The 27,128-nt window shown below is 61.3% G+C and overlaps 2 protein-coding genes and 1 long non-coding RNA gene across 4 annotated transcripts; 1 reads left to right on the top strand and 2 right to left on the bottom strand.

Moving 5' to 3' along the window:
* Positions 1 to 3,446: 3,446 nt before the first annotated feature.
* Positions 3,447 to 19,602, top strand: COL1A1 (collagen type I alpha 1 chain). Its single transcript, XM_064636418.1, has 51 exons — positions 3,447 to 3,663; positions 5,334 to 5,528; positions 5,701 to 5,735; positions 5,844 to 5,879; positions 5,965 to 6,057; positions 6,142 to 6,210; positions 7,199 to 7,243; positions 7,483 to 7,536; positions 7,749 to 7,802; positions 7,926 to 7,979; positions 8,135 to 8,188; positions 8,293 to 8,346; positions 8,447 to 8,491; positions 8,758 to 8,811; positions 8,921 to 8,965; positions 9,172 to 9,225; positions 9,508 to 9,606; positions 9,693 to 9,737; positions 9,818 to 9,916; positions 10,173 to 10,226; positions 10,318 to 10,425; positions 10,653 to 10,706; positions 10,902 to 11,000; positions 11,183 to 11,236; positions 11,328 to 11,426; positions 11,613 to 11,666; positions 12,092 to 12,145; positions 12,243 to 12,296; positions 12,425 to 12,478; positions 12,729 to 12,773; positions 12,873 to 12,971; positions 13,141 to 13,248; positions 13,901 to 14,008; positions 14,109 to 14,162; positions 14,272 to 14,325; positions 14,427 to 14,534; positions 14,633 to 14,686; positions 15,059 to 15,112; positions 15,317 to 15,478; positions 15,593 to 15,700; positions 15,826 to 15,933; positions 16,128 to 16,181; positions 16,288 to 16,395; positions 17,040 to 17,093; positions 17,212 to 17,319; positions 17,423 to 17,476; positions 17,631 to 17,738; positions 17,827 to 18,109; positions 18,761 to 18,951; positions 19,030 to 19,272; positions 19,353 to 19,602. The coding sequence occupies exons 1-51, from the start codon at positions 3,582 to 3,584 to the stop codon at positions 19,497 to 19,499; spliced, it is 4,362 nt and encodes a 1,453-aa protein (XP_064492488.1). The 5' UTR covers positions 3,447 to 3,581; the 3' UTR covers positions 19,500 to 19,602.
* Positions 9,882 to 16,380, bottom strand: LOC135402895 (uncharacterized). The gene is made up of 4 exons (XR_010425250.1): positions 16,243 to 16,380; positions 14,601 to 14,684; positions 10,633 to 10,720; positions 9,882 to 10,348 (listed from the first exon to the last, which is right to left on the bottom strand). It is a non-coding gene; the product is annotated as an uncharacterized LOC135402895 (long non-coding RNA).
* A 3,049-nt stretch (positions 19,603 to 22,651) lies between the features above and the next one.
* SGCA (sarcoglycan alpha) lies at positions 22,652 to 26,716 on the bottom strand. Of its 2 annotated transcripts, none has more exons than XM_064636422.1 (9): positions 26,636 to 26,716; positions 25,806 to 25,958; positions 25,117 to 25,259; positions 24,961 to 25,033; positions 24,674 to 24,872; positions 24,202 to 24,364; positions 23,912 to 24,117; positions 23,711 to 23,737; positions 22,652 to 23,074 (listed from the first exon to the last, which is right to left on the bottom strand). In XM_064636422.1, exons 1-9 carry the CDS (start codon positions 26,673 to 26,675, stop codon positions 22,879 to 22,881), a joined length of 1,200 nt encoding a protein of 399 aa, XP_064492492.1. In that variant the 5' UTR covers positions 26,676 to 26,716; the 3' UTR covers positions 22,652 to 22,878. The 2 variants fall into 2 exon arrangements, with proteins under 2 accessions (XP_064492492.1, XP_064492493.1); XM_064636423.1 differs by having other exon boundaries at positions 25,117 to 25,256; positions 26,636 to 26,715.
* Between the last annotated feature and the right edge of the window lie 412 nt (positions 26,717 to 27,128).

Raw genomic sequence — 27,128 nt, 5'->3', positions numbered from 1 at the left:
GGGAGAAAAAAGGGAATTAATCCGATCCATGTGTCTGGGCTGTCGAGGGGAGTTAACTCGCTCCAGATGCCGGCGCCTGCTCCAGCTCCTCGGCAAACAAACCCCCTCGCCCTCCCCTCCCTACCCCCCCTGCACCCCGTTTTTCAGTGGGTCATACCCAAAAGGGATGGGGGAGCTGCCCCCTTCCACCCTTCCCACCTCCCCCCGGGAGCAACCCGTCCTGGAGGTGGTCGGACAATTTTTGGGGCATCCACCGATTTTTTGGGGGCCCATAAATTTTAGGGGCATCCAGCAAATTTTTGGGGTGTCCACCAAATTTTTGAGGTGTCCGCCAGATTTTTGGAGCATCCACTGTATTTTTGGAGCATCTACCACCTTTTGGCATGACCGGTGAGTTTTTAGGGTGACCCCCAATTTTTTGGGGTGACCTCCATCTTTTTTGGTGTGCTCACCTCCATTCCCATACCGCCAGCCACATGCCCAGTTTGCACCAGTAAAACCAGTCTGGGGTGTGCAGGAAAGGCTCTGGGATTCCCCCAAAACTGAGGGGAGGCTGCATGTGACACCAACCCCCCCCAAACACCCCCTAAGAGCAGGAGGGTCCCAGGTGGGTGCCACCCCTCTCAGCAGCCCACGGGAGCCCAGGCCTGTGCTTGGCATCTCCCATCCCGCTTCCAAGGATCCTAATGACTTTTCCAGCCTTTTTTTTTTTTTATATTCTTCTTCTTTATTAACTTTTTTTATTTATTTAAAGTGGGAATTCTTCCCTTTTCCCAGCCCCCAACCCTTTCTCCAAGTCCTCCTGCATTCCTGGGGCGGGTGTCGGGGGCTGATGAGGTGGCATCATCCCGTCCTTTCCCCCCCCTTGCTTTTTTATTTCCCCTCCCTCTCCATACATATATATTTATTAAAAAAAATAAAAAACCCTCCGATGACATTCTTTTCTTTTCTGTCATGCTGCAAAAATTAAAGACACATCTTCAGGCTGGAGCCTGGCCAGGCTTTTCGAGTCGCCGAGGCAGGATTGGAGGAGGCTTTGCCTGCAACGTGTCTCGGATTCATGGATACAAGGCTGGAACGGGGGCCAGCTGCTGCCGGCCCCATGGACACGCGTGTGCGTGGGCATGTGTGTGACCCCCCCTCCTCGGGTGGCTTTGATTTGGTTGCATTTTATTGAATTTCATCGCAGGGAAAATAAAAAGTCCCCCGGAGAAGTTGGTGGCGCGAGGAGGGAGCGATGTGTCATCCCCACCCCCCCCCCAGTTATTTCATTGTTAAATTGTTTTGACTTGTGTTTTTCCTGAAGAAAAATAAGGAAATGTCTTAGTGGGAGCTTCTGGTTTTGCTCTGCAATGGTGGTTTTGCTCTGCAATGAGCTCAGTGCTCCCAGTGCTCCCAGTAATCCTCGGAGCCTGCAAGCCCTCGGCATAGTGGTAGGTCAGACAAACGGAGTAACCCCAGTACTCCCAGTATTCCCAGTGTTCCCAGTGCTCCAAGTAATCCACTGAGCCTGCAAGCCCTCAGCATAGTGGCAGCAGAGATAAGGAGAGTGAACCCAGTGCTGCTGGTATTCCAAGTATTCCCAGTATTCCCAGTAATCCACTGTGCCTGCAAGCCCTCACAGAGTGGCAGTGAGGACAAACAGAGTGCTCCCAGTTCTCCCAGTATTCCCCGTGCTCCCAGTATTTTACTGAGCCTGCAAGCCCTCGGCATAGAGGTTGGGGGAATGAGCGGAATGAGCCCAGTGCTCCCAGTATTCCCAGTGTCCCGCTGAGCCTGCAAACCATCAGCACAGCGGTGGGGGGAACAAGCAGAGGTGCAAGAGCAGAATTCAGCTCTCCCACTGCTCCCAGAATTCCCAGTATTCTGCTGAGTCTGCAAAAATCCTCAGCATATTGACGGGGGACCAAACGGAGTGAGCCCAGTGCTCCCAGTATTCCCATTATCCCGTTGAGCCTGCAAACTCTCAGTATAGTAGTGGAAGGGCAAGCAGAGGTGTGAGGGTTGAACCCAGCTCTCCCAGTGCTCCCAGAATTCCCAGTATTCCAATTAGCCTGCAAGCTCTAAGCACAGTGGTGGGAGGGACAACAAGAGTGAGCCCAGTGCTCCCAGTACTCCCAGTATCCCCAGTATCCTGATGAGCCTGCAAGCCTAGTGACAGGGGGTACACAAGCTAAGTAAGCTCCATTTTCCCAGTGCTCCCAGTATTCCCAGTAATCCAATGAAGCTGCAAGCTCTCAGCACACTGGTGGAGGGGGACAAGTGTAGGTGTGAAGGCTGAACCTAGTTCTCCCAGTGCTCCCAGTATTCCCAGTATTCCATGAGCCTGCAAGCCCTCAGCACAGTGACGGGGGGACAAACAGACTGATCCCAGTACTCCCAGTATTCCCAGTATTCCATGATCCCACAAACCCTCAGCATAGCATGGGGGGCACAAGCACAAGGGCTAAACCCATCTCTTCCCTTCTTCCCAGTCCCATTTCCCATCCCATTCCCTAAAAATCCCCCCTGAAACACGGGAGTGCCCCCCCCGGGTGCCACATTGCCCATGCGGGGCTCCTTCCCCCCCTCCATTCCCGAGCTCCCGGCCCTGGTAAATACGTCGATTTTTTTGGCATGTAATTACACCCTCCCCAAATTGCACGGTAGGTTGTGGATTATTGTCCAGGAGCTTTTGCTTTTTCCAACCAACGTGGCTCCTTCAAATGTGGAAACGGCGGTGGAGGCGTGCCAGGGGGGGAGAGAGGGGAGAGGGATGGCCAGGAGTGAGGGGATCAAGGGAAAGGAAGGGAAAAGACGGAAAGAAAGAGCTAAAAGAAAAAAATCAAGCCGGTGTTTTTTGGGGTGTTTGTGGCTCTTGGAGGGGTTTTGGGGTGTCCATGGGTGGGGGGATGCCCATCCAAGGGATGCTCGGTGGTCTTGGCCCCACACTGTGATGGGGGTTTAGATGAGGGGGGATGGTGGGTGGGTGGGTTTTGGGGATCCCCAAGTGCAGGGTTGGGTGGCGGGTGGGGGTTTGCAGGGCCTCGCCCCCCTCCTTGGTACAGCACCAGGCGTCGCGTGGCACCGGGGTCCCCAAAGCGCCACGTGCCACATCTCCTTGTCCCCACCCCGCCCCGCCACATCCATCCCCCCAAAACACCTCAGAGTGTGCCAACCCCCCCCAAAAAATCACAGCCCCCCTCAAAAAACCACCCCAAACCCCCTCGAAACCCCCAGCCCACCATCCCCTTCCCATCCACCCCACAGCCACCACTGCAGCCCTGCCTGGGCACAACACGCGTGTACATGTCCGTGTGCGTGTGCATGGACACACGGGAGGGGGGGTGTGCAAGGGGTGCCCCCCGACTCGCTGGGTGCCTCTGATTGGCCGAGGGGCCGTCCAAAATTCCCTGGTTGCAATGGGTCCCACCTCTCGCCGCTGCCGCACCGTATATAAGGGCAGGCAAAGAAGTGGGCAAAGGGCAGTAGGAAGTTTCTGCTGGGGTCTGGATTTGGAGCTCCAGGGTTGGATCGGCCCCGTATGACCCCAACCTAAGAACAAAAGAGACCCAAAGAGTCTACATGTCTAATATTTAGACATGTTCAGCTTTGTGGATTCTCGGTTACTGCTGTTGATAGCAGCGACTGTACTACTCACCCACGGGCAAGGAGAAGAAGACAGTGAGTAGCCGGCGCTGGGTGATGGTCTTCACCCCGGTGGGATGTGGGGTGTGGGGTGGGATGGGGTCTGGTGGCATCGGCGACCCTTGGTCCGGCTGCCTTGGTGTGGGGAAGGAGGAAGTCAGGGTTGGCATGCAGAGCAGAGAGGGAAAATCAGGGGGAAAGTAGGGAAATTAGGGAAAAACTTTTCAAAAAAAAAAAACAAAAATGGGCTTGAGGGGATTTGGAGTTGGGGTAAAAGGGGCTTAGGGGGGCTGTGGCCGTGTGGAGAGTCGGGGCACCCTGCCAAGAGCAGGGAGGGAAGAAAGGGTGGAGAGGAGCCGGCGGGGAAGGAGGGAGCTGGGACGGAGGGGAGGAGGAGGAGGAGGCCGGGAAAGGAAAGGAAAGGAAAGGGGGGAAAGAGCGCGGGAGAGAGGAGAGGGGGGGAGAGGAGGGAGAAGGGGGGGCCCAGCCCCGGGATCTGCGAAAGCCATCAGGAAAGAATTAGAAAAGTCTCGGATGATTCATAAGCAAAATGTTTCGGCAGCCGAGGGAGCTGCCAGGGACGGGGGACGGGGGCACGGCTGGGGTCACCCCCCCACTGCCATGTCCCCTCTGTGCCCCATTGCCACCTGCAGGAGGGGGGCACGGGGGGACGCTGGGGCAGCGCCAGGCCCGGGCACCCATCGCTTTTTACCCAATTTTGTCGGTTTTGGGGAGGATTTTTTTGGTGCTTTTTTTTTTTTTTTTTTTTTAACACCTTGGTTTGTGGTTTTTTTTTTTAATTCTGCATTTTGCATTGACAACATCCATCCTGCATTTCCCATTCTCCGTTTCCCATTCCCCTTTTCCCAATCCTGCATTTCCCATTCTGCATTTTTTACCTTTTTTTTTTCATTCCGGTTTCTGCCTTTTTTTCCATTGGAATTTTGCATTTTCCATCCCCTCTCCCTTTTTTTATTTTTTTTTTTTTTTGGTCTTTTTATTTCCCTTTGCCATTTTTTCCTCGTTTGCCTTTTTTACCCCTTTTGCCTTTTTTTTTTCCCCCGAGTGGGCTTCCACGAGCTGACCCAGCCCCTCGCCCCCTCCCCAGGACCCTTCCCCACCATGGGGCCACCCCCGGGCTCTGGCGCGCCGCCCTGCCCTCCCCTCCCCACGCCAGCCCCCGCCTGCTTCCACTCTCTGTCCTCCCATTCCCCAATCCCATCTGGCCTGATCCAGCCCTATCCCGCAGCCGCCTGGATCTAATTTCAGCCCAGACGTTGGGGCCAACCCACCCCGTCCCATCCCCGTCCCATCCCCGTCCCATCCCCGTCCCATCCCCGTCCCATCCCGCCCCATCCCACCCCATCCTTGTCGCCGTCCTCCCGCGGACGGCGGGGACCCCCCTGCCTTTTTTTGGGGGGGGGATGTTTGCCTTGGCCCCATCCGCCCGCGGGACGTAGAGAGTGGCTGGAGGGATTTTTTTTTTTTTTTGTTTAAATTCCAGCGTATGTGGGAAGAGTTTATTGTGGAGCTTTTTCCTGTGTCACCGCGATGGGCTGATGAGAACCAGATGAAGGGAGAAACACTGCAGGAGCAAAGAGAGGGATGAAGGGAGGGGAGAGGAGGGGAGGGGAGGGGGAGAGCCAGACGGGATCCACTCTCCCCTCCGTCCTGACGCTTCCTCCTGCCCTGCCCCTGTGTCCCAGTCCAAACTGGGAGCTGCGTACAGGATGGGCTAACGTACAACGACAAGGATGTGTGGAAACCAGAACCCTGCCAGATCTGCGTCTGCGATAGCGGCAACATCCTCTGCGACGAGGTGATCTGCGAGGACACCTCCGACTGTCCCAACGCCGAGATCCCCTTCGGAGAATGCTGCCCCATCTGTCCCGACACCGACGGTACAGTGGCGTGTCCCCCAGAGCTCTCCGACCGCCGAGTTATCGTCCAGGGGGTCCTTGAGGACCAGCGGGGCTCAGTGTCCCCCCCGCTCCCCATGTCTGGGCTGTTGGGTGGGTGTGGGATTGCTGGGTGATGTTGGGCTGCTCTGAACGCCCCTTTTTCCTCCCACAGCCTCCCCTGTCTACCCAGAAAGTGTTGGAGTAGAGGTAAAGGCTCCCCCAAAATTAATCCCCCAAAACCTCCCGACATCCCCCCTCCCCCCGTATTTTTGGAGACCCCCTTTTCTAACCATCTGTTTCATCTCTCCACCACAGGGTCCTAAAGGAGACACCGGCCCCAAAGGAGATAGGGTGGGTATCACCCCGGCCCCAGGGTAGGCATCACCCCTGGGACCCCCGGCCCGCTGGGGCTCACCCTCCTCTTCTCTCCCCCCAGGGACTCCCCGGCCCCCCTGGCAGAGATGGCATCCCTGGACAGCCTGGTCTCCCGGGACCCCCAGGCCCTCCAGGCCCCCCAGGCCTCGGCGGAGTGAGTATGGGGGGTCCTCGGTGATGCAGCCCCCCCGGGGGTCCCACGCCCTGCTCACCCCCCGCTCTCTCCCTCCTCCCACAGAACTTCGCTCCCCAAATGTCCTACGGCTACGATGAGAAAGCCGGGGGGATGGCCGTGCCTGGGCCCATGGTGAGCATGGGGGGCACAGGGGGCACGGGGGGTGGAGGGTCAAGCTGGGTGAGGTGCCAGAAGTGCTTCATGTGTTGATGATGCCACTGAGTGGCACGAGATGGGGGGGCTGGGGAGGGATGTTGGGCCTGGAGGGGATGGGGACAGGGATGGGGACAGGGATGGGGACAGGGACGGGGACCAGGATGGGGTGGTGATGGGGTGGCAATGAGGACAGGGATGGGGACAGGGTCAGGGTGGTGATGGGGTGGCAGTGGGGACAGGGATGGGGACAGGGTCAGGGTGGTGATGGGGTGGCAATGAGGACAGGGATGGGGACAGGGTCAGGGTGGTGATGGGGTGGCAGTGGGGATAGGGATGGAGTGGCAATGGGGGGGATGTGGTGATGGAGTGTCAAAGCTAACGGTGATGGCAATGAGGAACTGGGAATGGGGGGTGATGGGGACAGGGAGGGGAACGGGGTCAGGGTGGTGATGGGGTGGCAATAGAGGCAGGGATGGGGTGGCACTGGGGACAGGGAATGGGGGGTGATGGGAACAGGGATGGGGTGACAATAGGGACAGGGAATGGGTGGGTATAGGGACAAGGATGGGGTCAGGGACAAGCACAGGGAACGGGTGGGGAGAGGGACAGGGATGCAGATGGGCAGGGATGGGGACAGGGATGAGGTGGCAGTGAGGACAAGGAATGGATGGAGATGGGAACAGGGATGGGGACATGGTGTGGGGATGGCAATGGGTGCAGTGATGGGGTGGCAATAGGGGCAGGGATGGGGTGGCAGTGGGGACAGGGAATGGGGGTGATGGGGACAAGGAGGGACTGGTTTTGGGGCAGTGATGAGTGGAGATGTGCAGAGCAGTGGGATGGTGGTGGAGTGGCAGTGAGGCTCACTGGGTGCAGCAGTGGGGTGGTGATGGGGACAGGGAAGGCTTGGCAATAGGTTGAGGGTGACAAGGCACCCCCTCCTCACTTTTCCATTCTCCCCTAGGGCCCAGCCGGTCCCCGTGGTCTCCCTGGCCCTCCCGGTGCTCCTGTGAGTGTCTCCTCTTCCTCTCCCCTTGATTTTGGGGACAAGAAACCCCCAAGGCCCCTTTGGGTGGGATGGGCTGGGGGATGTTTCATCCTTCCTGACAGCTACGGAAGCACGTGGGCACACACGTCCTCGTGCCACCATACTGGAGGACACTTCCACTGTCACTGGGGGCTTCAGGCCCAAACTTCTCACTTTCTAACCCGTTTTCTCCTTTTTTCCCCCCCCTTTTTTCCCCCCAGGGTCCTCAAGGTTTCCAAGGTCCCCCTGGTGAACCTGGAGAGCCTGGTGCTTCTGTGAGTCTTGCCACCTCCTGCTCCAGCTGATGTCCTCTGGGCATGGGGACAATGCTGCTGGTTCCCAGCCCTGGCTGTGGCCACACTGTCCCTGCTTTGGGATCCGTGGGAACGGGGCCGGCAGAGCCTGGCTCTGCCCAGGATGGGTGGCAGGGTGATAGGGGACAGCTGTCACCCACAGCATCCTCACTGCTGCCCTACATCTCTCCTAGGGTCCCATGGGTCCCCGTGGTCCCGCTGGCCCCCCTGGCAAGAACGGAGATGATGTAAGTGGCCTGTCCATGGGGTCCCCCCTCAGTTCGGGGCCCGGTGGCCCTGACAGCCCCTCCAGGTGAGCAGGAGCTGCCTGGCTTGGGGACATGCCACCAACCTGGTGTCCTTCTCCCTAGGGTGAAGCTGGAAAGCCCGGCCGCCCCGGAGAGCGCGGTCCCCCCGGCCCCCAGGTGAGGTGGCCCCTCAGGACACAGGGACACAGGAGGGGACACCCCTGCTGTGCTCTGCTGGTGACACCAGGTGTCTGTCCCCTTGGGGACAGGGGTAATGGGGTGCAGGGACAGCCCCCACAACACCTCCATGACCACTTCCCCTTTCCTTCTAGGGTGCCCGTGGTCTCCCAGGCACTGCTGGCCTGCCAGGCATGAAGGGACACAGAGTGAGTCCCCCCTCCAGTGCTTGTGAGATTTAGGGGATGTGGGACCCCAATATCACCAAAGATCCCTTCCTGACCCCCCACCCCTTCTCTCTCTTGCCACTCAGGGCTTCAGTGGTCTGGATGGTGCCAAGGGTGAGCCTGGACCTGCTGGCCCCAAGGTGAGGAGTGGTGGCAGTGTCACCCCTGTCCTTGGAATGTCCTCGCTGTTCCCTCCTCCCTCCAGAGCAGGTCCCTCATGTTGTCCTTCCCCCCTCCCAGGGTGAGCCTGGCAGCCCTGGAGAGAACGGTGCTCCCGGGCAGATGGTGAGTGCTGGACCCCTGAGGGGCGTGGTGGGGGGGTATGGGCAAGAGGGGATGGGGGTCAAGACCTGATGGGGAACCAGCTCATCCTCAGGGATGCTTCCCCAGGGATTCATCAGGGTGGGAGGGGGATTAACCCCTTGGAAATGTCACTGGGGGCAGGAGTGGGGAGAGACAGGGGGCACAGGGATAGGAGGAGGCTCAGAAAGAGGTAAGTGCCCACCTAGGTGACCCAAACATGTCCTAAATGTGTCCTGTCCCCTCCCAAGGGTCCTCGTGGTCTTCCTGGCGAGAGAGGCCGTCCCGGTCCATCCGGCCCTGCTGTGAGTATTCGATCTGGGCAGGGCTGAGACCCCCTGCCTGGGGTTTGGGGGTCTGGGGGTCACCTCTCCAACCTGTGGGCATCACTCATGGATGTGTCCTCTCCCACAGGGTGCTCGTGGCAATGACGGTGCTCCTGGTGCTGCCGGTCCCCCCGTAAGTAACCTCAAACCCCAAACCCATCCACCCTCCCCCCGAACCTGGAATCACCTCCGGCTTCTCCAGAGAGAGATCCCATCCCAGCTCCACCACGAATGGGAAATCCCGGATGGCAGCCAGAGCTCTGCTGCCTGGAAATCCCACCAGTGCCAGGTGTGGGAGGTGGGATCCCTCTTCTGACACACAGCCTCTCTCCCATTTAGGGTCCAACTGGTCCTGCTGGTCCCCCCGGCTTCCCCGGTGCTGCTGGTGCTAAGGTAGGACCTGCCTGACCATCTCCTGGGCTGGGAGAAACTGGTGGGAACTGGGAGAGTGGGATGGGGAAGAGGACTGAGCATGGCATGGGTTCCCAAGCCCAAAATGCTGTGAGCTGACCACTGCTTGGGACAGAGGGGGATGTCCCCAAACAAGTCCCGTGGGCATCTCTCCTGGCTTTACCTCCATGGGGAAGGAGCTGCAGATGGAGGGGAGGTCATCCATGTTGGGGATCAGGGAAACCCTCATGCTCATGGCTCTTCCTCCCTCCTCTTCCTCCCCAGGGTGAAACTGGTCCCCAGGGAGCTCGTGGCAGTGAAGGTCCCCAAGGTGCCCGTGGTGAGCCCGGTCCCCCCGGCCCTGCTGGCGCTGCTGGTCCTGCTGTAAGTGACATCTGATGGCTCCTTGTCCTTTGGCCTCACGTCTTGCCAGCCCCGCCATAACCCCCCTCTTCCCCTTCTCTCCACAGGGCAATCCTGGTGCTGATGGTCAACCTGGTGCCAAGGGTGCAACTGTGAGTGTCCCTCGCTTCCCCCTCCAGCTCCAGGATGAAGGGCTGTGCTGCTTCCTCACACCCTCCTCTGCCTCTTCCAGGGTGCTCCTGGCATTGCTGGCGCTCCCGGCTTCCCCGGTGCCCGTGGTCCCTCCGGACCTCAGGGTCCCAGTGGTGCCCCCGGTCCCAAGGGTAACGCTGTGAGTATCCCTGGACACCTCCATCTTCTTCTTCCTGGGGTTGGATCCCTTTCTCTGCTCCAGCAAGCTGATGTCCTACCTGGAGGTGCCTCCTCTGGTGTCCTCTGGTCCCTGTCAGGGCAGGGTGGTGCTGGGGGGTGACAGATGCTGAGCACCCTCCTGCCTCTGAGGGGTGATCAGGATGTGGCTCAGGTCTCCCTCTGCTCCTCAATCTGGTGTTAAACAGCTTTTCCTTCTTCTCTCCATCCACCTCCAGGGTGAGCCCGGTGCTCCAGGCAACAAGGGTGACACTGGTGCCAAAGGCGAACCCGTAAGTGATTCCTCAGTGTCACCTTGGGGTCTCGGTCCCTCTTGGCCCCAGCACATCCTGTGGGTGCTCATCCCTTCGTCTCCTCCCCCAGGGTCCCGCTGGTGTCCAAGGTCCCCCCGGCCCTGCTGGTGAGGAAGGCAAGAGAGGAGCTCGTGGTGAGCCCGGCCCCGCTGGGCTTCCCGGCCCTGCTGGCGAACGTGTGAGTAGGAGCATCCCTGTCCCCTCCCTGCCATGTCCCTGTCCCCATCCCCTTCCCCGTGCTGTCGAGCAGCTGAACCTTTGTGCGTGCTCGAGGACACCGTGGTGACATCCCAGGCTACTCCCACCAGTGGCCATGTCCCACACCGGCACACCCTTCCCCTGCACCCCCAAGCCCCCCGAGGCCACCCCGTGTCCCCACGCTGACCCCTCTGGTGTCCCTCGCAGGGTGCTCCCGGCAGCCGTGGTTTCCCTGGCGCTGACGGCATCGCCGGTCCCAAGGTGGGTGCCCGTGTCTGTTTGGATGAGAAAGTCGCGTCATCGGGGCTATGGGGACGCTGAGCATTGTCACCTGTCCCAGGCAGTGGCCAGACCGGCTCTGTGCCGCTGCCACCTCCGGTGACACTGCTCCTGCCCTGCCCCCGGGTGCTGTCCCGCAGTCAGAGTAATCCCTGTCCCCTCTCCCGCCCTTCCCAGGGTCCCCCCGGCGAGCGCGGCTCCCCCGGCCCCGTCGGCCCCAAAGGATCTCCTGGTGAAGCTGGACGCCCCGGGGAACCCGGCCTCCCCGGTGCCAAGGTGAGCGTGGCAGGGTGGCGGGCACGGTGACACGGTGGCAGCGGCAGCAACGAGCCACGTTGATGGATGCCGGCTGTCACACTCCCCGTGCCAACGGAGAAGCTGCTTTCCAGGATGCTCCCGTTCTCTGGAGCATCTCCTGGGATACCTGAGCTCCTGACCCACTTCCCATTCCCTTGCAGGGTCTGACTGGAAGCCCCGGGAGCCCCGGTCCCGACGGCAAGACTGGCCCCCCTGTAAGTTGTCCCCGCTGTCCCCACTGATGTCCCCTCCTCCCTTGGCTCACCGCGGGCTCAGCTGACGGGGCTCTGGCTCCTCCCATAACAGGGTCCCGCTGGTCAAGACGGTCGCCCTGGCCCCCCCGGCCCCCCCGGTGCCAGAGGTCAAGCCGGTGTGATGGGATTCCCTGGTCCCAAAGGTGCTGCGGTGAGTGTGACACCCCCCCCCCCGGGGGGCTGCCAGGGTGATGCTGCACCCTGGTCCGTGAGGGATCCCACCCAACGGCCACTGCCACACCGGGGACGGTGGCTGTGCATGGGCAGGTGGCTCAGGGGACCCGTCCCGTCCCCCCCCCCCAGTGTCGTCACAGGTCTCATCCTGCTCTCTTTTTAGGGTGAGCCCGGCAAACCTGGCGAGAGAGGCGCTCCCGGTCCCCCCGGTGCCGTGGTGAGTATTTGCTGGAGCACAAACGTCTGGTGGGGGCTCGGCAGGGAGGGTCACCCCTGTGTGAGGTGACAGGGGGCATCACCCAGGATGGGGTGGCAGGGAGAGTCACCCCAGTGTGGGGTGGCAGGGATGGGGTGTGAGATGGCTGAGTGGTGCCAGGGAAAGCCCCAAGGACGAGGAGGGCAGTGGGATGAGGTGTTTGGGACTCCATCCCGGTGGCTACCGGCAGCTTTGGAGCGGGGACAGCAGGGAGGTGACGTGGCCGTGGGCAGCTCGCCCCGCGGTGTCTCCCGTCCTTCGAAGGACGCTGTGTGGCCACACCCTTGTTTTGGGGAGGTGGGGGGGGGTGTGGGGGGCTCACAGAGCTCTGCAGGGGTTGCAGGTCGGGGCCGTGCTCTGAGCACCCTCTTTTCCCTCTTCCCCAGGGTGCTGCTGGCAAAGACGGTGAAGTTGGTGCCCAAGGTCCTCCCGGCCCCACTGTGAGTATCCCCCAGCCCGTGGCCACCCACGGCCGTGCTCGGCCACCGAAGAAGGGGCTCAGAAGCTGAGCCTCAATACTTGTCCTGCCTCCCCCAGGGTCCTGCTGGAGAAAGAGGTGAACAAGGTCCTGCTGGTGCTCCTGGCTTCCAGGTGAGGGGTGTCCCCTTCTGTGGTGAGGGGCATAAACCACCCAGGGTGGGGGTGATGTTACCCTTTCCCTCGTCCTCTCTGGTCTCCCACCTCCCTGGTGGTTCATTGCTCCTCTTCTTCCTCCCCAGGGTCTGCCCGGTCCCGCTGGCCCCCCCGGAGAGGCTGGCAAGCCTGGTGAGCAGGTGAGTGCGTGGGCGACTTGAGACCCTCCCCTTCCCATGTCCCCTCTCCCAACCATGGCTGGGGTGTGTTGATGGGGGGTCCCCCCAGTGCCCCCCCAGGTGATGTGCTCCACACAGTGGGGGAGCAGTGGGAATCCCAGCCCTGTCCCAAGGATTGAGAGACCCCTGGGGGCACCCTGTGGACCCCTCTGGACCCCTCTGCCCGTCCCCAGTGCCTCCTCTGACTCCACACCCTCTCCTTCCCACACAGGGTGTCCCCGGAGATGTCGGTGCTCCCGGCCCTGCTGGTGCCAGGGTAAGTTGAATTCCGTGGACTCCCCATCGGTTCTTGGCACCCCAAAGTGCCTGACATCCCCCTGATGGCCTCGGCCCTTCTCCTGCCTCCCCCCTCCAGGGTGAGAGAGGTTTCCCTGGTGAACGTGGTGTCCAAGGCCCCCCCGGTCCCCAAGGTCCTCGTGGTGCTAACGGTGCTCCCGGTAATGATGGTGCTAAGGTAGGTGCCAGCTTGGGAATGTCGGGGTGGTGGGTGACTGTCCTCAGCTTTTGAGTGCAGCTGTAAAGGGCGATGGGTTTGGCTTTGCTTCTTTGGCTGGGGCTGGAGCCAGGAGGGTTTTGCTGTGCTGGGGTCTTGCTAATCCCTCTTTTCTGTCTCTCTTTCCCAGGGTGATGCTGGTGCTCCCGGAGCCCCCGGAAGCCAAGGGCCCCCCGGTCTGCAGGGTATGCCTGGAGAACGTGGTGCTGCCGGCCTGCCAGGCGCCAAGGGTGACAGGGTACGTGTCCCCAAACACCTGTGCCCCCCTCATTGTCCCCTGGGGACTGGATGCATCCCCCAGAACCCTGATGTCCCCATTGTTCCTCTGCTCCCCACCACTTCTGTGCCCCCCTCATCATTCTCTTGGGGCTGGATGTGCCCCCCAGAGCCCCAGTGTCCCCACTGCTCCTCTGCTCCCCACCACCCCTGTGCTCCATCATAGTCCCATCAGGGCTGGATACGTCCCCAGAACCCCAATGTCCCCATTACTCCTCTGCTCCCCACTATCCCTGTGCTCCCCTCATCAATCCCTTGGGGCTGGATGTGCCCCCAAAACCTTGATGTCCCCCTTGGTCACCTGCTCCCCATCACCCCTGTGCCCCCTCATCATTGTCCCCTCAGGGCTGGATGTGCCCCCAAGCCAAGGCTGGGGGGAAGCAGCGCCCTGGGGAAGGGGTGCTCAGTGTCACCTCTGTCCTCATCCGAGCGTGGCCCTTGGGAACAGTCTCTCACTGAGACTCCAGCTCTGGTGAGGAGGAGGAGGATGGTCCCAGCCTCTTCCAGGGACGATGAAGAACCAGGAATGGCTCAGTGCACCCAAGAAAGAGGGAAGAGGGGGCGAGCCCCCAGAAGGGACCTCCCCAGTAACCCACAATCCTCTTCCTCCCCAGGGTGACCCCGGTCCCAAAGGTGCTGACGGCGCTCCTGGCAAAGACGGTCTCCGAGGTCTGACCGGTCCCATCGGCCCCCCCGGCCCCGCTGGTGCTCCCGGTGACAAGGTAGGGACGTCCCCCGGGGACGGATGTGTCCGGCACACGCTGCCACCTCCTCGCCGCAGCCCTGACCTCCTTTTTTTCCGATTGTCCTCCCCTTTTCCAGGGAGAAGCTGGTCCCCCCGGTCCTGCTGGTCCCACTGGTGCCCGTGGGGCTCCCGTAAGTGTCCCCCCCACCCTGAGTGATGGCCCTGCTGTTTGGTCGCCCCTTGGTGGCTCTGGTGGCCGTCCCCCGCTCGTCTGACTCCGTTCCCTCCCGTCTCTCCCAGGGTGACCGCGGTGAGCCCGGCCCTCCCGGTCCTGCTGGATTTGCTGGCCCCCCTGTAAGTGCAATAGCCTCGCTCCTCCCTGCCTGGGGGTCTGATCCTGCCCCTGCCGGGGTGATGCTGAGCTCCCCGAATCCACCCCTCTCCCTCTCCCACAGGGTGCCGATGGCCAGCCTGGTGCTAAAGGTGAAACTGGGGATGCTGGAGCCAAGGGTGATGCCGGTCCCCCCGGCCCTGCTGGCCCCACTGGTGCTCCTGGACCTGCTGTAAGTTCTCCCAACCCACCCCACACCCCCTTGGGGTCCAGTCCCATGGCACAGCTCACCCCTCACCTCCTCCTCTTCCTCCTCTTCCTCCCCCGCAGGGTGCTGTTGGTGCTCCTGGTCCCAAAGGTGCTCGCGGAAGCGCCGGACCCCCTGTAAGTACCAGTCTTGTGGGGATGGGGGGGTTTTGGGGACCCCCCCTGGGGCGTGAACACTCCCCACTGTGTCTCGCTCTGCTGCCCCAACACCGTGGGGCACCTCCATTCCTGCAACCCCAAAACTGCCTGGGACATGGCAACCCCAAAACTGCCTGGGTGGCTTCATCCCAGGAGGGGGAAGCGCAGAGGGGAAAAGGGGGAGGAGTTGCTTTTATGCCCACAAAATCAGCTCTCCAGATGGATCCTGCCCTCTTGGCCACCAGCCAAGGGGTTCTCCCCCGCCCCCCGTGGCTCCCAGCCAGGGGACAGTCCCCTGGCCCTGTGACACCTGGATCCCACCCCGCTGACTCCAGCTTTTCTCCCTTCCAGGGTGCTACTGGTTTCCCTGGTGCTGCTGGACGAGTTGGACCCCCCGGCCCCTCTGTGAGTACCCCCAGGGGGTGAGAGGTGTGGGGTCCGGGAGGGTGCCTGTGACGGGGAACACGGGAGGTGCTGGGCACCTGTCCAGGCTGCTCCACGTGGCCTCCCTGTCCCATCTGGTACCGGGATACCCCTGGCCGCCCTTCAGCTGGCAGCCGGGGGGGTCCCGGCCTGCTGCCTGATGGCATCGCCTCCCCTCCCGTCCAGGGCAACATCGGCCTCCCCGGCCCCCCCGGCCCCAGCGGGAAGGAAGGTGGCAAAGGACCCCGTGGTGAGACTGGCCCCGCTGGCCGCCCCGGCGAGCCGGGACCCGCCGGCCCCCCCGGCCCCCCCGGCGAGAAGGGCTCTCCTGGCGCTGATGGCCCCATTGTAAGTCAACCCTCCGGCCAGACCCCCTGTGCCGGTCCCCCCCCAGCTGTCCCCTCCGCAGGGAGGGTGGACCCCGCCGCTGCCACCACCCTGAGGCGCTGCTTGTCCCCGCAGGGCGCTCCCGGCACTCCCGGACCCCAAGGTATCGCCGGCCAGCGCGGTGTCGTCGGTCTCCCCGGACAGAGAGGCGAGAGAGGCTTCCCTGGGCTGCCCGGCCCCTCTGTGAGTACCAGAGGGGTCCCCAGGAACAGACAGCGCTGTGACCCCCGCCGGGGTCTGGCTCACCCCGTGGCCGGGGGTGGGATGTTCAGCCGTGTCTGACACCCCCTGTTCCCTCCCCTGCACAGGGTGAACCCGGCAAACAAGGTCCCTCTGGTTCCCCCGGTGAGCGCGGCCCTCCCGGCCCCATGGGCCCCCCCGGCCTGGCTGGACCCCCCGGAGAAGCTGGACGTGAGGTGGGTGGCCGTGGGCATCCATCGGTGTTTGGTGGCACCGACGCCCCCGTGTGTCAGCGTCGGGCTCGTTGTGCTGAGGACTTGCCGGCTCGTGGCACTGGTGGATGTTGCCGCGGTTGGTGCCCGTGTTGAGCTGAGCAGTGACCCCTCTTCACCCCCCACCATCCCTAACGAGGGTCTTTCCTCCTCCACAGGGTGCTCCTGGTGCTGAAGGTGCCCCCGGCCGTGATGGTGCTGCTGGTCCCAAGGTGAGTGGGCTGTGAGGGGGGCACAGTAGGGGATGATGGGGTTGTACTGGCCCACACTGACCTCTCCTCTTCCTCCTCTTCCTCTTCTTCCTCTTCCTCCTCACAGGGTGACCGTGGTGAGACTGGCCCTGCCGGCCCCCCTGGTGCTCCCGGTGCCCCCGGTGCCCCCGGCCCTGTTGGTCCTGCTGGCAAGAACGGAGATCGTGGTGAGACTGTAAGTGCTGCTCTGCCCAGAGCCCCCCTTGTACCCCTCCCTGGCCAGGGGGCACTCCAAGAGGGATCTTATTTGTGGGGTCTGGACTCAGGCTCAGCTCTTGCCGCTGAAAGGGGCTTCCCCAGGATGCCAGGGGTGACACCACCCTTCTCAGGGTGATGCCAGGGGTGACACCACCCTTCTCAGGGTGATGCCAGGGGTGACACCACCCTTCTCAGGGTGATGCTAGGGGTCTCACCACCCTTCTCAGGGTGATGCTAGGGGTGCCACCACCCCTCTCAGGGTGATGCCAGGGGTCCCACCACCCTTCTCAGGGTGATGCCAGGGGTGCCACCATCCTTCTCAGGGTGATGCCAGGGGTGCCACCATCCTTCTCAGGGTGATGCCAGGGGTGCCACCATCCTTCTCAGGGTGATGCTAGGGGTCTCACCACCCTGCAAAGGGTGGTGCCAGGGGTCCCACCATTCCTCTCAGGGTGATGCCACAGATCTCACCACCCTGCAAAGAGTGAAGCCAGGGGTGCCACCACCCTGCTCAGGATGAAGTCAGAGGTCCCACCACCCCGCTCAGGGTGATGCTGCCCCAAGGCAGTGGCAGTGGAAGGTGGAGGATGCTCTAACCTGTCCCATTCTCTCCTGTCTCAGGGTCCCCAAGGTCCTGCTGGCCCTCCTGGTCCTGCTGGTGCTCGTGGTCCTGCTGTAAGTTGATGTTCTCCTCCATCCTCCTCAGTGTCTCTGTGTCCCCACGGGTGTGGGGGCAGTGGTTGGTCTGGACCTCACTCAACACATCTTCCTCCTCCTCCTCTTCCTCCTCCAGGGCCCACAAGGTCCCCGTGGTGACAAAGGTGAAGCTGGTGAACAGGGTGACAGAGGCATGAAGGGTCACAGAGGCTTCTCCGGTCTTCAGGGCCCACCTGGTCCTCCTGTAAGTCCCGTGGGGTGACGGTGGCTCCGGGTGCTGCCCCATGTCCTGGAGGCAGCACGAGATGCTGATGGCACCTCTTCCTCTTCTTCCTTGCTTGGCACAGGGCTCTCCTGGTGAACAAGGTCCTTCTGGTGCTTCTGGTCCCGCCGGTCCACGAGTAAGTCCCTGGATGAGCCGCGATATCCGGTATCCCAAGAGGGAACGGGAGTCCCCACCACCATCGGGCTCCTCGTGGGGCTGTGGGTCAGGGCTTGAGGGGACGACTCTGCCCGGGCAGGACAGCCACGCTCACCCTTTCTCCCATCCCACAGGGTCCTCCTGGCTCCGCTGGTGCTGCTGGCAAAGATGGTCTCAACGGGCTGCCCGGCCCCATCGGCCCCCCCGGCCCCCGCGGGCGCACCGGCGACGTTGGCCCCGTCGTACGTACCCGCCCCTCCGCCGCCCGCCCAGCGCCGCCTCCTTCATCATCTGCCTGCTCACCGTCCTCCTCCTCCTCTCCTCCCGCAGGGTCCCCCCGGCCCACCCGGCCCCCCTGGTCCTCCCGGCCCCCCCAGTGGTGGATTCGACTTCAGCTTCCTGCCCCAGCCGCCCCAGGAGAAGGCCCACGATGGTGGGCGCTACTACAGGGCTGACGATGCCAACGTGATGCGTGACCGCGACCTGGAGGTCGACACCACCCTCAAGAGCCTGAGCCAACAGATCGAGAACATCCGCAGCCCCGAGGGCACTCGCAAGAACCCTGCCCGGACCTGCCGCGACCTGAAGATGTGCCACGGCGACTGGAAGAGCGGTCAGTGTCCCATGCCCCTCTGTGCCCTCACCTCCATCCCTCTGTCCCCTCTATCTGCTCCTCACCTCCGGCCTTCTTCCATCCCCATGGTTGATTCCCATCTTCATTCCTCCATCCTGTCTCTCGTGGCTGCTCTCACCTCCATCCTCTGTCCCTCCATCTCCTGTTTTCTCCTCACCTCCTTCCTCTTCTCCTCCTTGTGGCTGTTGCCCAACTCCACGATCCACTCCTGAGCTTCCTCCTACCTGCTCCTCATCTCCCTCCTCCACCTCTCACAGCTGCTGCTCACCTCCCTCCTTCATCTCTTCATTCTCAAGCTCTCATATCCTTCATCTTTCCATCTCACATCCCTCAACTATCCCTCCATCCTCTGTTCCTGCCACTTGCTCCTCACCTCCATCTTCATCATCTGTGGCTGTTCCTCACTGTCATCCTTCATCCCTCCTGACTGCTCCTCACCTCCATCCCTCTGGCTGCTCCTCACCTCCATCCCTCTGGCTGCTCCTCACCTGATCCCTCCTAGCTGCTCCTCCTCTGTTCCTTCCTGGCTGCTCCTCCTCTTTTTTTCCCTGGGTTGCTCCTCTCTTCCATCCCTCTTGTCTGCTCCACACCTCCATCCCCCACCCTGACCCCCCTCCCTTCACCCCACAGGCGAATACTGGATCGACCCCAACCAAGGCTGCAACCTGGACGCCATCAAGGTCTACTGCAACATGGAAACGGGCGAGACGTGCGTCTACCCGACCCAGGCCACCATCGCCCAGAAGAACTGGTACCTCAGCAAGAACCCCAAGGAGAAGAAGCACGTCTGGTTCGGCGAGACGATGAGCGACGGCTTCCAGGTGAGCGCGGGGGCCACGAGGTCAGGGGCCAACCAGGCTGGGGGACCTCCACAGTGACCGATTCCTCTTCTCCCACAGTTTGAGTACGGCGGTGAGGGCTCCAACCCCGCCGACGTCGCCATCCAGCTGACCTTCCTGCGCCTCATGTCCACCGAGGCCTCCCAGAACATCACCTACCACTGCAAGAACAGCGTCGCCTACATGGACCAGGACACCGGCAACCTGAAGAAGGCTCTTCTCCTCCAAGGCGCCAACGAGATCGAGATCAGGGCTGAAGGCAACAGCCGCTTCACCTACGGCGTCACCGAGGACGGCTGCACGGTGGGTGCTCGGGGACGGGGGGTCCCGGCGGGGCGGTGGGACGTCCTTTGGGGCTGGGGATGACCGTGGTGTCCCCACAGAGTCACACCGGCGCGTGGGGCAAGACAGTCATCGAGTACAAGACGACGAAGACGTCTCGCCTTCCCATCATTGATTTGGCTCCTATGGATGTCGGCGCTCCAGACCAGGAATTCGGCGTTAACATCGGCCCAGTCTGCTTCTTGTAAACCGGACACCCTCCCCCCCGAAAGCGTGACAGGAGAGAGTAATAATAATGATAATAATAATAAAAAAAAGAAAAAAAAAACAGCCAAAAAAAAAAGGAGAAAATTTCACATGGACTTGAATTTGTGTCGGTTTTCTATCCAGCGTCTCTAAAAGAAAGAAAAGAGAAAAACCTAAAAATCCCTCCCCCCACAAAAAAAAGCATTAAACCAAAAAAAAAAAAAAAAAAAAAGACAACACCAAAAAAAACCGAAATAAAAATAAATTACTTTTTCAAACAAAATCACCAGGAAGTGGGTTCGCTTGCTTGCCCCCCCCCCCCTCATTCCTCAGCCCCGGAGATGGAGCAGCTCAACTCACCAAAAATCCCTGAGACCCCCCTGGGACTGGTCGACCCCCACCCTCCAAACCCCCCCTTTCCCCACCAGCCCCTTTGCTTTTTGCATCTCATTCAAATATTAATTTTTTTGCTGCCAGGAAGATGTTTAATTCTTGGTTATAATTTGCTTTTTCTCCTTGTTTTCCCTCTCTCTCCCCTCCCCTCCTCTTGAGTTTTTTAATTTCGGGTACCAGCCTTTTGAGTACTTGCCATTCCTTATTATGAATCTTTGGGTTTTATTACGAATTCTTTTTTTTAATTTTATTTTTTCATTCAGGCAGCAAAACCAATTCATTCCCAAGCACATGAGGGGAGCCCCTGGCGCCGAGCAGACCTGACCCTCCGCTGCATCCCCCCTTTCTGGATGGCTACCTCACCACTGTCGGGGTGTCTGATTGTCTTTTTTAGTTTTAATTTTGGGGTTCTCTTTTGTTTTGTTTTTTAGCTTCGTTTGGAGTTTTTCAGCCGTGCCGGGACTTTCCTGCCAGGTTCAGAGCAAAGGTGCTAATTTTCCCCTATTATCCCCCTCCCCCCAGACCTTTCTCTTTTGTTGCTCTGTGGATCTTTCATTCCCATTTTCTTTCGGAGGTTTCTTTCCCTCAGGATTTTTTATCCTGGTTTTGGTTTTGTTTTAGTTTGGTTTGGTTTTTTTTTGGTTGGTTGGTTTTGTTTGTTTGTTTGTTTTATTATTATTTTTAGATATTCTCTTTAATTTTGGCCCCGGAACACCCAAACCCGGGACCTCCTGGTGCTACAACCTCCAAAGACACATCTCAGCTCAATCTATTTTAATTTCCCTCTATTTTCTGCTTTATTTCCTCCTTTCTTTGCTGCTCAGTTCCACTTGGGAATCTCCTAAAGGTGCTATCCTCCCCACGCCCCCCCCCCCCCTTTCCATCATCCCAAGAGCAAATCCCGGAGCAAACACAAAGCAGAGCCAAGAAATCAAAAGGGATTAAAAGGGAAGAAAGGAATAAATGAATTTTCCAGGTTAAGCAGGTGGATCTTCAGCTCCGCTGTCAACTTCCAGCAGCTTTTCCTCCATCCATCCATCCATCCATCCATCCATCCATCCATCCATCCATCCATCCATCCATCCATCCATCCATCCATCCATCCATCCACCCCTCTCCATCCCTGCATCCCCCCCAGGCACAGAGGGGCACGAACCCACTCCCTCTTGCCGGGCCCATCTCCCGGTGGATACTCCGGGTTTTTCCCGGAGTTTGTACCTAGTTTGTATAATGTATAATAATAATAATAATTATAATAATAATTATAATAATAATAATAATTTTAAGTGGTTTGGGGGTTTTCTTTTTTTTTTTTTTTTAAGAAAAAGAAATGATTTTTTTTTTCTTGACTGCTGAAATAAAGCATGTGAAATGATCCAACAAACCTCGGGGTGCTCTTCCACGCCGCCTCTCGCTCTCGGGGGAACTCGGGAGGGGGTCCAGGGTGGGTGGTGGGCCTTGGGAGCTCCTTGTCCCCGATCCCGCTCTCATCCCGGTTGATCCCACTCTGCTCCCGCCGAGCTTCTGCACTCCGCTCCTGCCCATCCTCCTTTCCAGCCCCCCTGCCCTCCTCCTCCTCCTCTTCCAGCCCCCCTGGGATGAGGGGGGAGAGGAAGGAAGGGGGAACCCACCCCCCTGGTAGGAGGGTTGGGCTGGGTTTAGTGGGGCAGAGCTGCTGGGCACCCGCAGTGGAGGGAATCTGGGGGGGTCTGTGTCCCCTCCCCAAATGGAGGGAGAAATGGGGATGGTGGATCAAGGGGAGGAAGGGTTTGGGGGCAGCTGGTGCCAGAGTGGGGGACACTGGGGGGCTCTCAGCTCAGGGTGAGCCCCCAGAAGGAATTGGGGAGTGGGGTGGGCACAGGGAGACACCCCAAAATTGTGGCAGGGGGGCGGGCAAACAAAAGCCGTGCAAGAGGGGTGGGTGGGTGAGTGTGGGGGTGCTCTGCTATGGGGGTACCCCGGCGTGGGGGTGCCTCAGTGTGTGGGTACCCCAGAGCATGTGTGCCCTGGTGTGGGGGGGTCCCAGTGCGTTTGTGCCCCACCACAAGCCCCCCCTGCTCCCCTGGGTGCCCCACACATCCCAGCCCCATCCACACACCCCACAGCCCTCATTCATGCCAAGGGACCAGCAGCACCCCCACGTGTGCCCAGGGAGCAGGTTGTACCCACCCAGTGCCCCCCTCCCCATGGTGGTGGGCACAAGCAGGACCCCCACAGCCCGGGGGGGGGCTGCTCTGGCCGCAGGACAAGCCCTCAATGCTGCCATTCTCCAGCCCATCAATGGGTCCCCTTGTTCCTCCCGGGCCCCCATGTTTTCCTAACCCCCACCCTGGCGCCTGCCCCGTGCAAGGGAGGGGGGGCTGCGGTGAAAGAGGCTCTTTCTTTGGAGGGGCTGGGCTGGGGGACCCCCTGGGGGGGTCGGGGAGGGGTTAGGGGGGTGCTGAGCGGGACGCTGAGTGGGATATCCAGGTCTATGCGGTGCGGACGGAGGATTTGGGAGCTCCAGGAGAGATCCTGCTGGACACGGACACCCAGGTGAGCGGGGGGGGGCATTGGGGTGCCATCATGGGTCCCAGGGACTGTGTCCCCCCCATTGTGCCTATTCCCATCCTCTTCCTGCTCCCCTTTCCCTCTACAAGGCTGGGGGATGCACAGAGTCATCCCAACCCTTATGGAGGTTGCAAGCCTTTCATGGGGGATCGTGGCTGGAACAGGGTGGGCACTCCAAAACCTGCTCTGCAAATAAAGCAGAAAAGCCTCATTTCATCACTCAATGGTCAATTTATCCTCCAAAACACACCCCAAAGAGGAAACACCCCAAAATCCTCCAGGCAACAGCCCGGCAGCAGGCAGAGCTCAGTCAGAAGGGCGACCACCCATCTGGCTGAACGCTGCCTGGGGGGGCTTCTGTACCCCCACAAACATCAGGACACCCCTTTCCCATCCCTGGGATTGTCCCTCTCCCCCTGGCACGCCCCTGGGTGCCCCTCACTGAGGGAGGAGGGGCACACGGGCCCCATCCCGGGGGCTGGGCATGGGGTTGATGCGCTGGCCCGTGCGGACGTTGAACATGGGCAGCGTGGAAAGGGGCCGGGGCACGTCCCGGATCACATCCCGGCTCCCGGCCATGTGCCGCAGCTCCTCCGTGTCCCCGTGGATGGTGGTGTGGTGGACCAGCTGGATGCTGAGAGGGGAAGGAGAATGGGATGAGGCACCCCATGTTTTCACCCGTGTCCCCCTGGGGAGGGGGTTGGTGCCCCATTATTAGGGTTTGTCTCCCCCACCGTTGGGGTCTGCTCACTCATCATTTGGGCTCGTCCCCCATCATTAGGGTGTACAGCTCATCACTGGGGTCTGCCCACCCTTCACTGGGGTCTGCACCCCAGCACTGGGTTCTACCCACCCATCACGGGGGTCTGCCCACACATCTTTGGGGTCTGGACCCATCACCAGGGTGTTCCCCCCATCCTAGGGGTCTGCCCCCCATCCTTGGGGTCTGCCCCCCATGCCCAGGGTACCTCCTGGCTGCTGTTGGTTCCACCCGAGGCTACTGGAGAAGTAAAGCAGCTCTTGTGCTCCAACCCGTGTCTCAGGAGGGTTATTGGGGGGTGCCGAGGGGTGGGAGGGGAGGAGGAGGGCTGGGGGGGCCTTTTGGGATGGGGGGATCCTTTAAGCTCTGCCACCTCCGGGACACCCCCCAAACTGTTCCCTGTCCCTCTCTCCTCTGTTGTCCCATCCCCATGACAAAGCCCCCCGAAGCAGCCCTCCCAGAGCAGCCCCCCAGCACCCCCCCAGCTCGGTCTGGGGTGTCAGGGCTTACTCAGACGTCTGCAAGTCCCGTTTTTGCCTACAAAACAGGGGAAAAAGGGAAAAAAATTATAATTATGGTGAGAAGGGCTCTCACCATCCCCAGCTTGTCCTGGGGCCACAATGGTCGGGGAAGGGGCACCCAACCTGGGGTAGGGGAGACACCCCGACTGGGGTAGGGGAGACCCGCACCCTGAGCGTGCCCCCGACTCACACTCCCTCCCTGCGGCAGCACATGAGGTGGCCCAGGAGCAGACAGAGCAGCGCAGCCACCGCCAGTGGCACCAGCAGCGTCACCAGGAACCCCGGCAGCAGGTCCTGGGGGGGCACCTCGGTGGGGGGCTGGAAATCCCCATCCTCCTCCAGCACCCCGGACCCCCAAACCGGCCCCGGAGTCGTGGGGCTGGGCCAGACCCGCAGCTGCAACGGGGTTGGGGGTGGTTAGGAGGGGTGGGGGGTCCCCACGGGGGTGTTGTGAGAGGTGGGGGGACACGTGGGTCTCACCAGGGTGAGGTTGCACCAGCGGATGGAGAAGTGGGGGGCAAAGGTGTCGTAGCAGGAGGCGAGGGGCTGCTGGCCCAGGCTGCAGCGGAAGCGGCTCTGGGGGGACACGGCCGACTCCAGGCACGGGGAGAAGGGGCTGTGGGAGCCCACCTTCACATACACCCTGCAGGGGAGGTGGGCCCCAAAACCCACCCACGGTGAGAAGGGGCCATGGGAGCCCACCTTTATGTGCACCTTGTGGTGGAGGTAGCCCCCCAAAACCCACCCATGGGGAGAAGGGGCCACAGGAAACTACCCTCATGTACCCCCTAAGGCAGCTTCAGGTGAGCCCCCAAAACCACACTGAGAAGACCCCGTGGGAACCCACCATCACGTGCACGCTGTGGGGGGGGGCACTGGCTGGAGGTGACCCCCAAAACCCACCCAGGGTCCACCCAGGGAGCACCCCCAGCCCCCCCAGCCCTGCCCGTACCCCTCCTTGCGCCCCTCGATGGGCAGTGGGACGCGGCCGCCCCGGTCCAGGGCGGAGGTGACGTTGATGACCTGGAGGTCTCCGCGCTCCCAGACTCCGGCCGAGCCCTGCAGGAACATCTCCCGCGCGGCCTCCGGCAGCAGCTCCTCCACATTCCTGTTCCCCACCAGGAACTCGCCCTGGTACGGGGGCTCCCCACCTGTGGGGCGACACGCAGCACCCATGGGGAAACCCCAGGCCCATCCTGTGGGGTGTCCTGGTGCAACTTGGGGGTGCCCAGCCCTCACCTGGGGCGGGGATGACGGTGATGACGAGGCGCTGGGACACCGTGGCGTAGGTGTGGCGGTTGTAGGCCAGCACCTGCAAGGACAGGGGACACCCCTGAAGATGTCACCCCTTCCTGTGCCACCCCAGAAGCAGGGGGTGTGAGGGTGGGCACCTACCTCGATGGTGTGGGTGCCCACCTCGCTGGCCGTGGGGCAGCCATACAGGTAGCCGGGCTGGCCGGGGTCCCGCTGGAGGAACCGCAGCCACCGCGGCAGGTCCGGGTGGTCCCGCAGGTGGGCTTGGAAGGTGATGGGGGCTGCTGGGACACACGGGTGGGTGGGGATGGACACACACATGGGTACGGCACAGCTGTGATGTGGGTGGACCCCCCCGCCTGAGAACTCCTTCCCTGTCCAACTGGTCCCCACAAGGAAACAGGGGTGGTCCCTGGGGGTCCTGATCCCCCAAAGGGAGGGAACCCCTGGGGGAGGGGGCACTCGATGCTCTGGGGGGGTTGACACTGCCCAGGGGGTCTCAAATGGGTGGAGGGTGGAGAGGGAGGGATGGAGGGTGGGATGGAGGGTGGAAAGAAGGGAGGGATGGAGGATGGGATGGGATGGGATGGGGTGGGATGGGATGGGATAGAAGGATGGATGGATGGATGGATGGATGGATGGATGGATGGATGGATGGATGGATGGATGGATGGACGGATGGATGGACGGATGGATGGATGTTTACAGGACTGGATGGATGGAGGGATGGATGGACAGACGGCCCAGCTGGGGTGGGGACTGGCAGGGAGGATTATTCAGTGCCCCCATTATGAGTCCCATCCCCCCAATCCTCCCATGCTGGTCCTTACCATCATCATCCTCACTCCCGGTGGGAAAGGCCTCCTGGAACAGCTCCCGCTCCAGCTCATGAACGAAGATAGTTCCAGTCTCGGAGGAGATGCGGTGGTCAGGGAGGACGTGGTGGTCAGGGAGGGTGGCCTGGGACACCCCCAGGGCCAAGGCTGTGACCACACACAGGGCTGGGGCCGAGGCTGGGGACACACGGCCCCTCCCTGCCTCAGATTCCCCTTTTCCGGAGACCCCGGGACAAGCCACAGGTGCCCACAGACCCCCTGGGACAGAAATGTGTTCCTGCAGTGCCAGGTGTCCCAAGGCAGTGGAGTGGGGATATATTTAGGAGAGGATGGGATAGGGACAGGGACAGGATAGGGACAGAGACCGGGATGGAGATGGGGACAGGATGGTGGCGGGGCCCGGATGGTGGCAGGGACAGAATGGGACCAGGGATGGGACAGGGATGGGGAAAGAAGTAGGATGGGAACAGGGACAAGATAGGGACAAAGTGGGGATGGAGTCAAAGATGGAGATGGGAACAACAACAGGAAGGGATGGGGACAGGATGGGGACAGGGTCAGGGATGGGGCCAGCACCTTCCCTTTCCCTGGCCCTGTCACGCCGAGGTCCCACTCGCTGTCCCCCGCCCTGTCCCAAACCCAGCTGGCATCTGGGACAGGACGGCTTTATTTAGCTCTGTCACGTCCCAGCCCTGTCCCCACGTCCTCTCCCACTTACACCCCCCGTGCCCACCCTGCTCTGGGGGTCCCCCCCCGCCCTCCCTGCCGGGGGTCCCCCAAGCCCAGCCGTGTCCCCCAGAGGGGGTGACAGGGCTGTCACTCGCCTGCCAGCACCCAGAGCCGGAGCAGCTCGGGCACCTCCATCTTCGCCAGCGCTGGGAATGGGGCCAGGGCTGATTGACAGAGGCAGCAGGGGCTGCCCAGGACGGGAGGGCCCTCCTGGGGGGGTCCCACAGGGGACACCCTGCCACAGCCACCTCTTGCCACCAAGGCACGGAGCACCGGGGCTGCCGAGGGCCTCCCGTGTCCCCTGGTGGCACCCGTGGGGTGTCCCCTGGGTGGGCTTGTCCCAGTGCCCCGCTGAGGGTACTTGGGTGGCAATGAGGGGACGGGATGGGGGACACTTGGGGATAGCCCCCACCAGCATGGTCACCACCACTGCCCTGCACACGTATGTGGCACCAGGATGGGAACACGTGTGTGCACACGCGTGGGTGCGTGGGGACAGTGACATGGGTGGAGGGCACTGGGACAGCAGGGGGTGGCACTGATGGGGACCAGACTCTGTGGTGGGGCTTGGGGGGGCAGGTGGCAGTG

Source organism: Pseudopipra pipra, chromosome 26 (genome assembly GCF_036250125.1).
Source record: "Pseudopipra pipra isolate bDixPip1 chromosome 26, bDixPip1.hap1, whole genome shotgun sequence".
Lineage (NCBI taxonomy): Eukaryota > Metazoa > Chordata > Aves > Passeriformes > Pipridae > Pseudopipra > Pseudopipra pipra.
The sequence above is the reverse complement of the archived record's forward strand: the minus strand, read 5'-3'. Positions and strand labels throughout refer to the sequence as shown.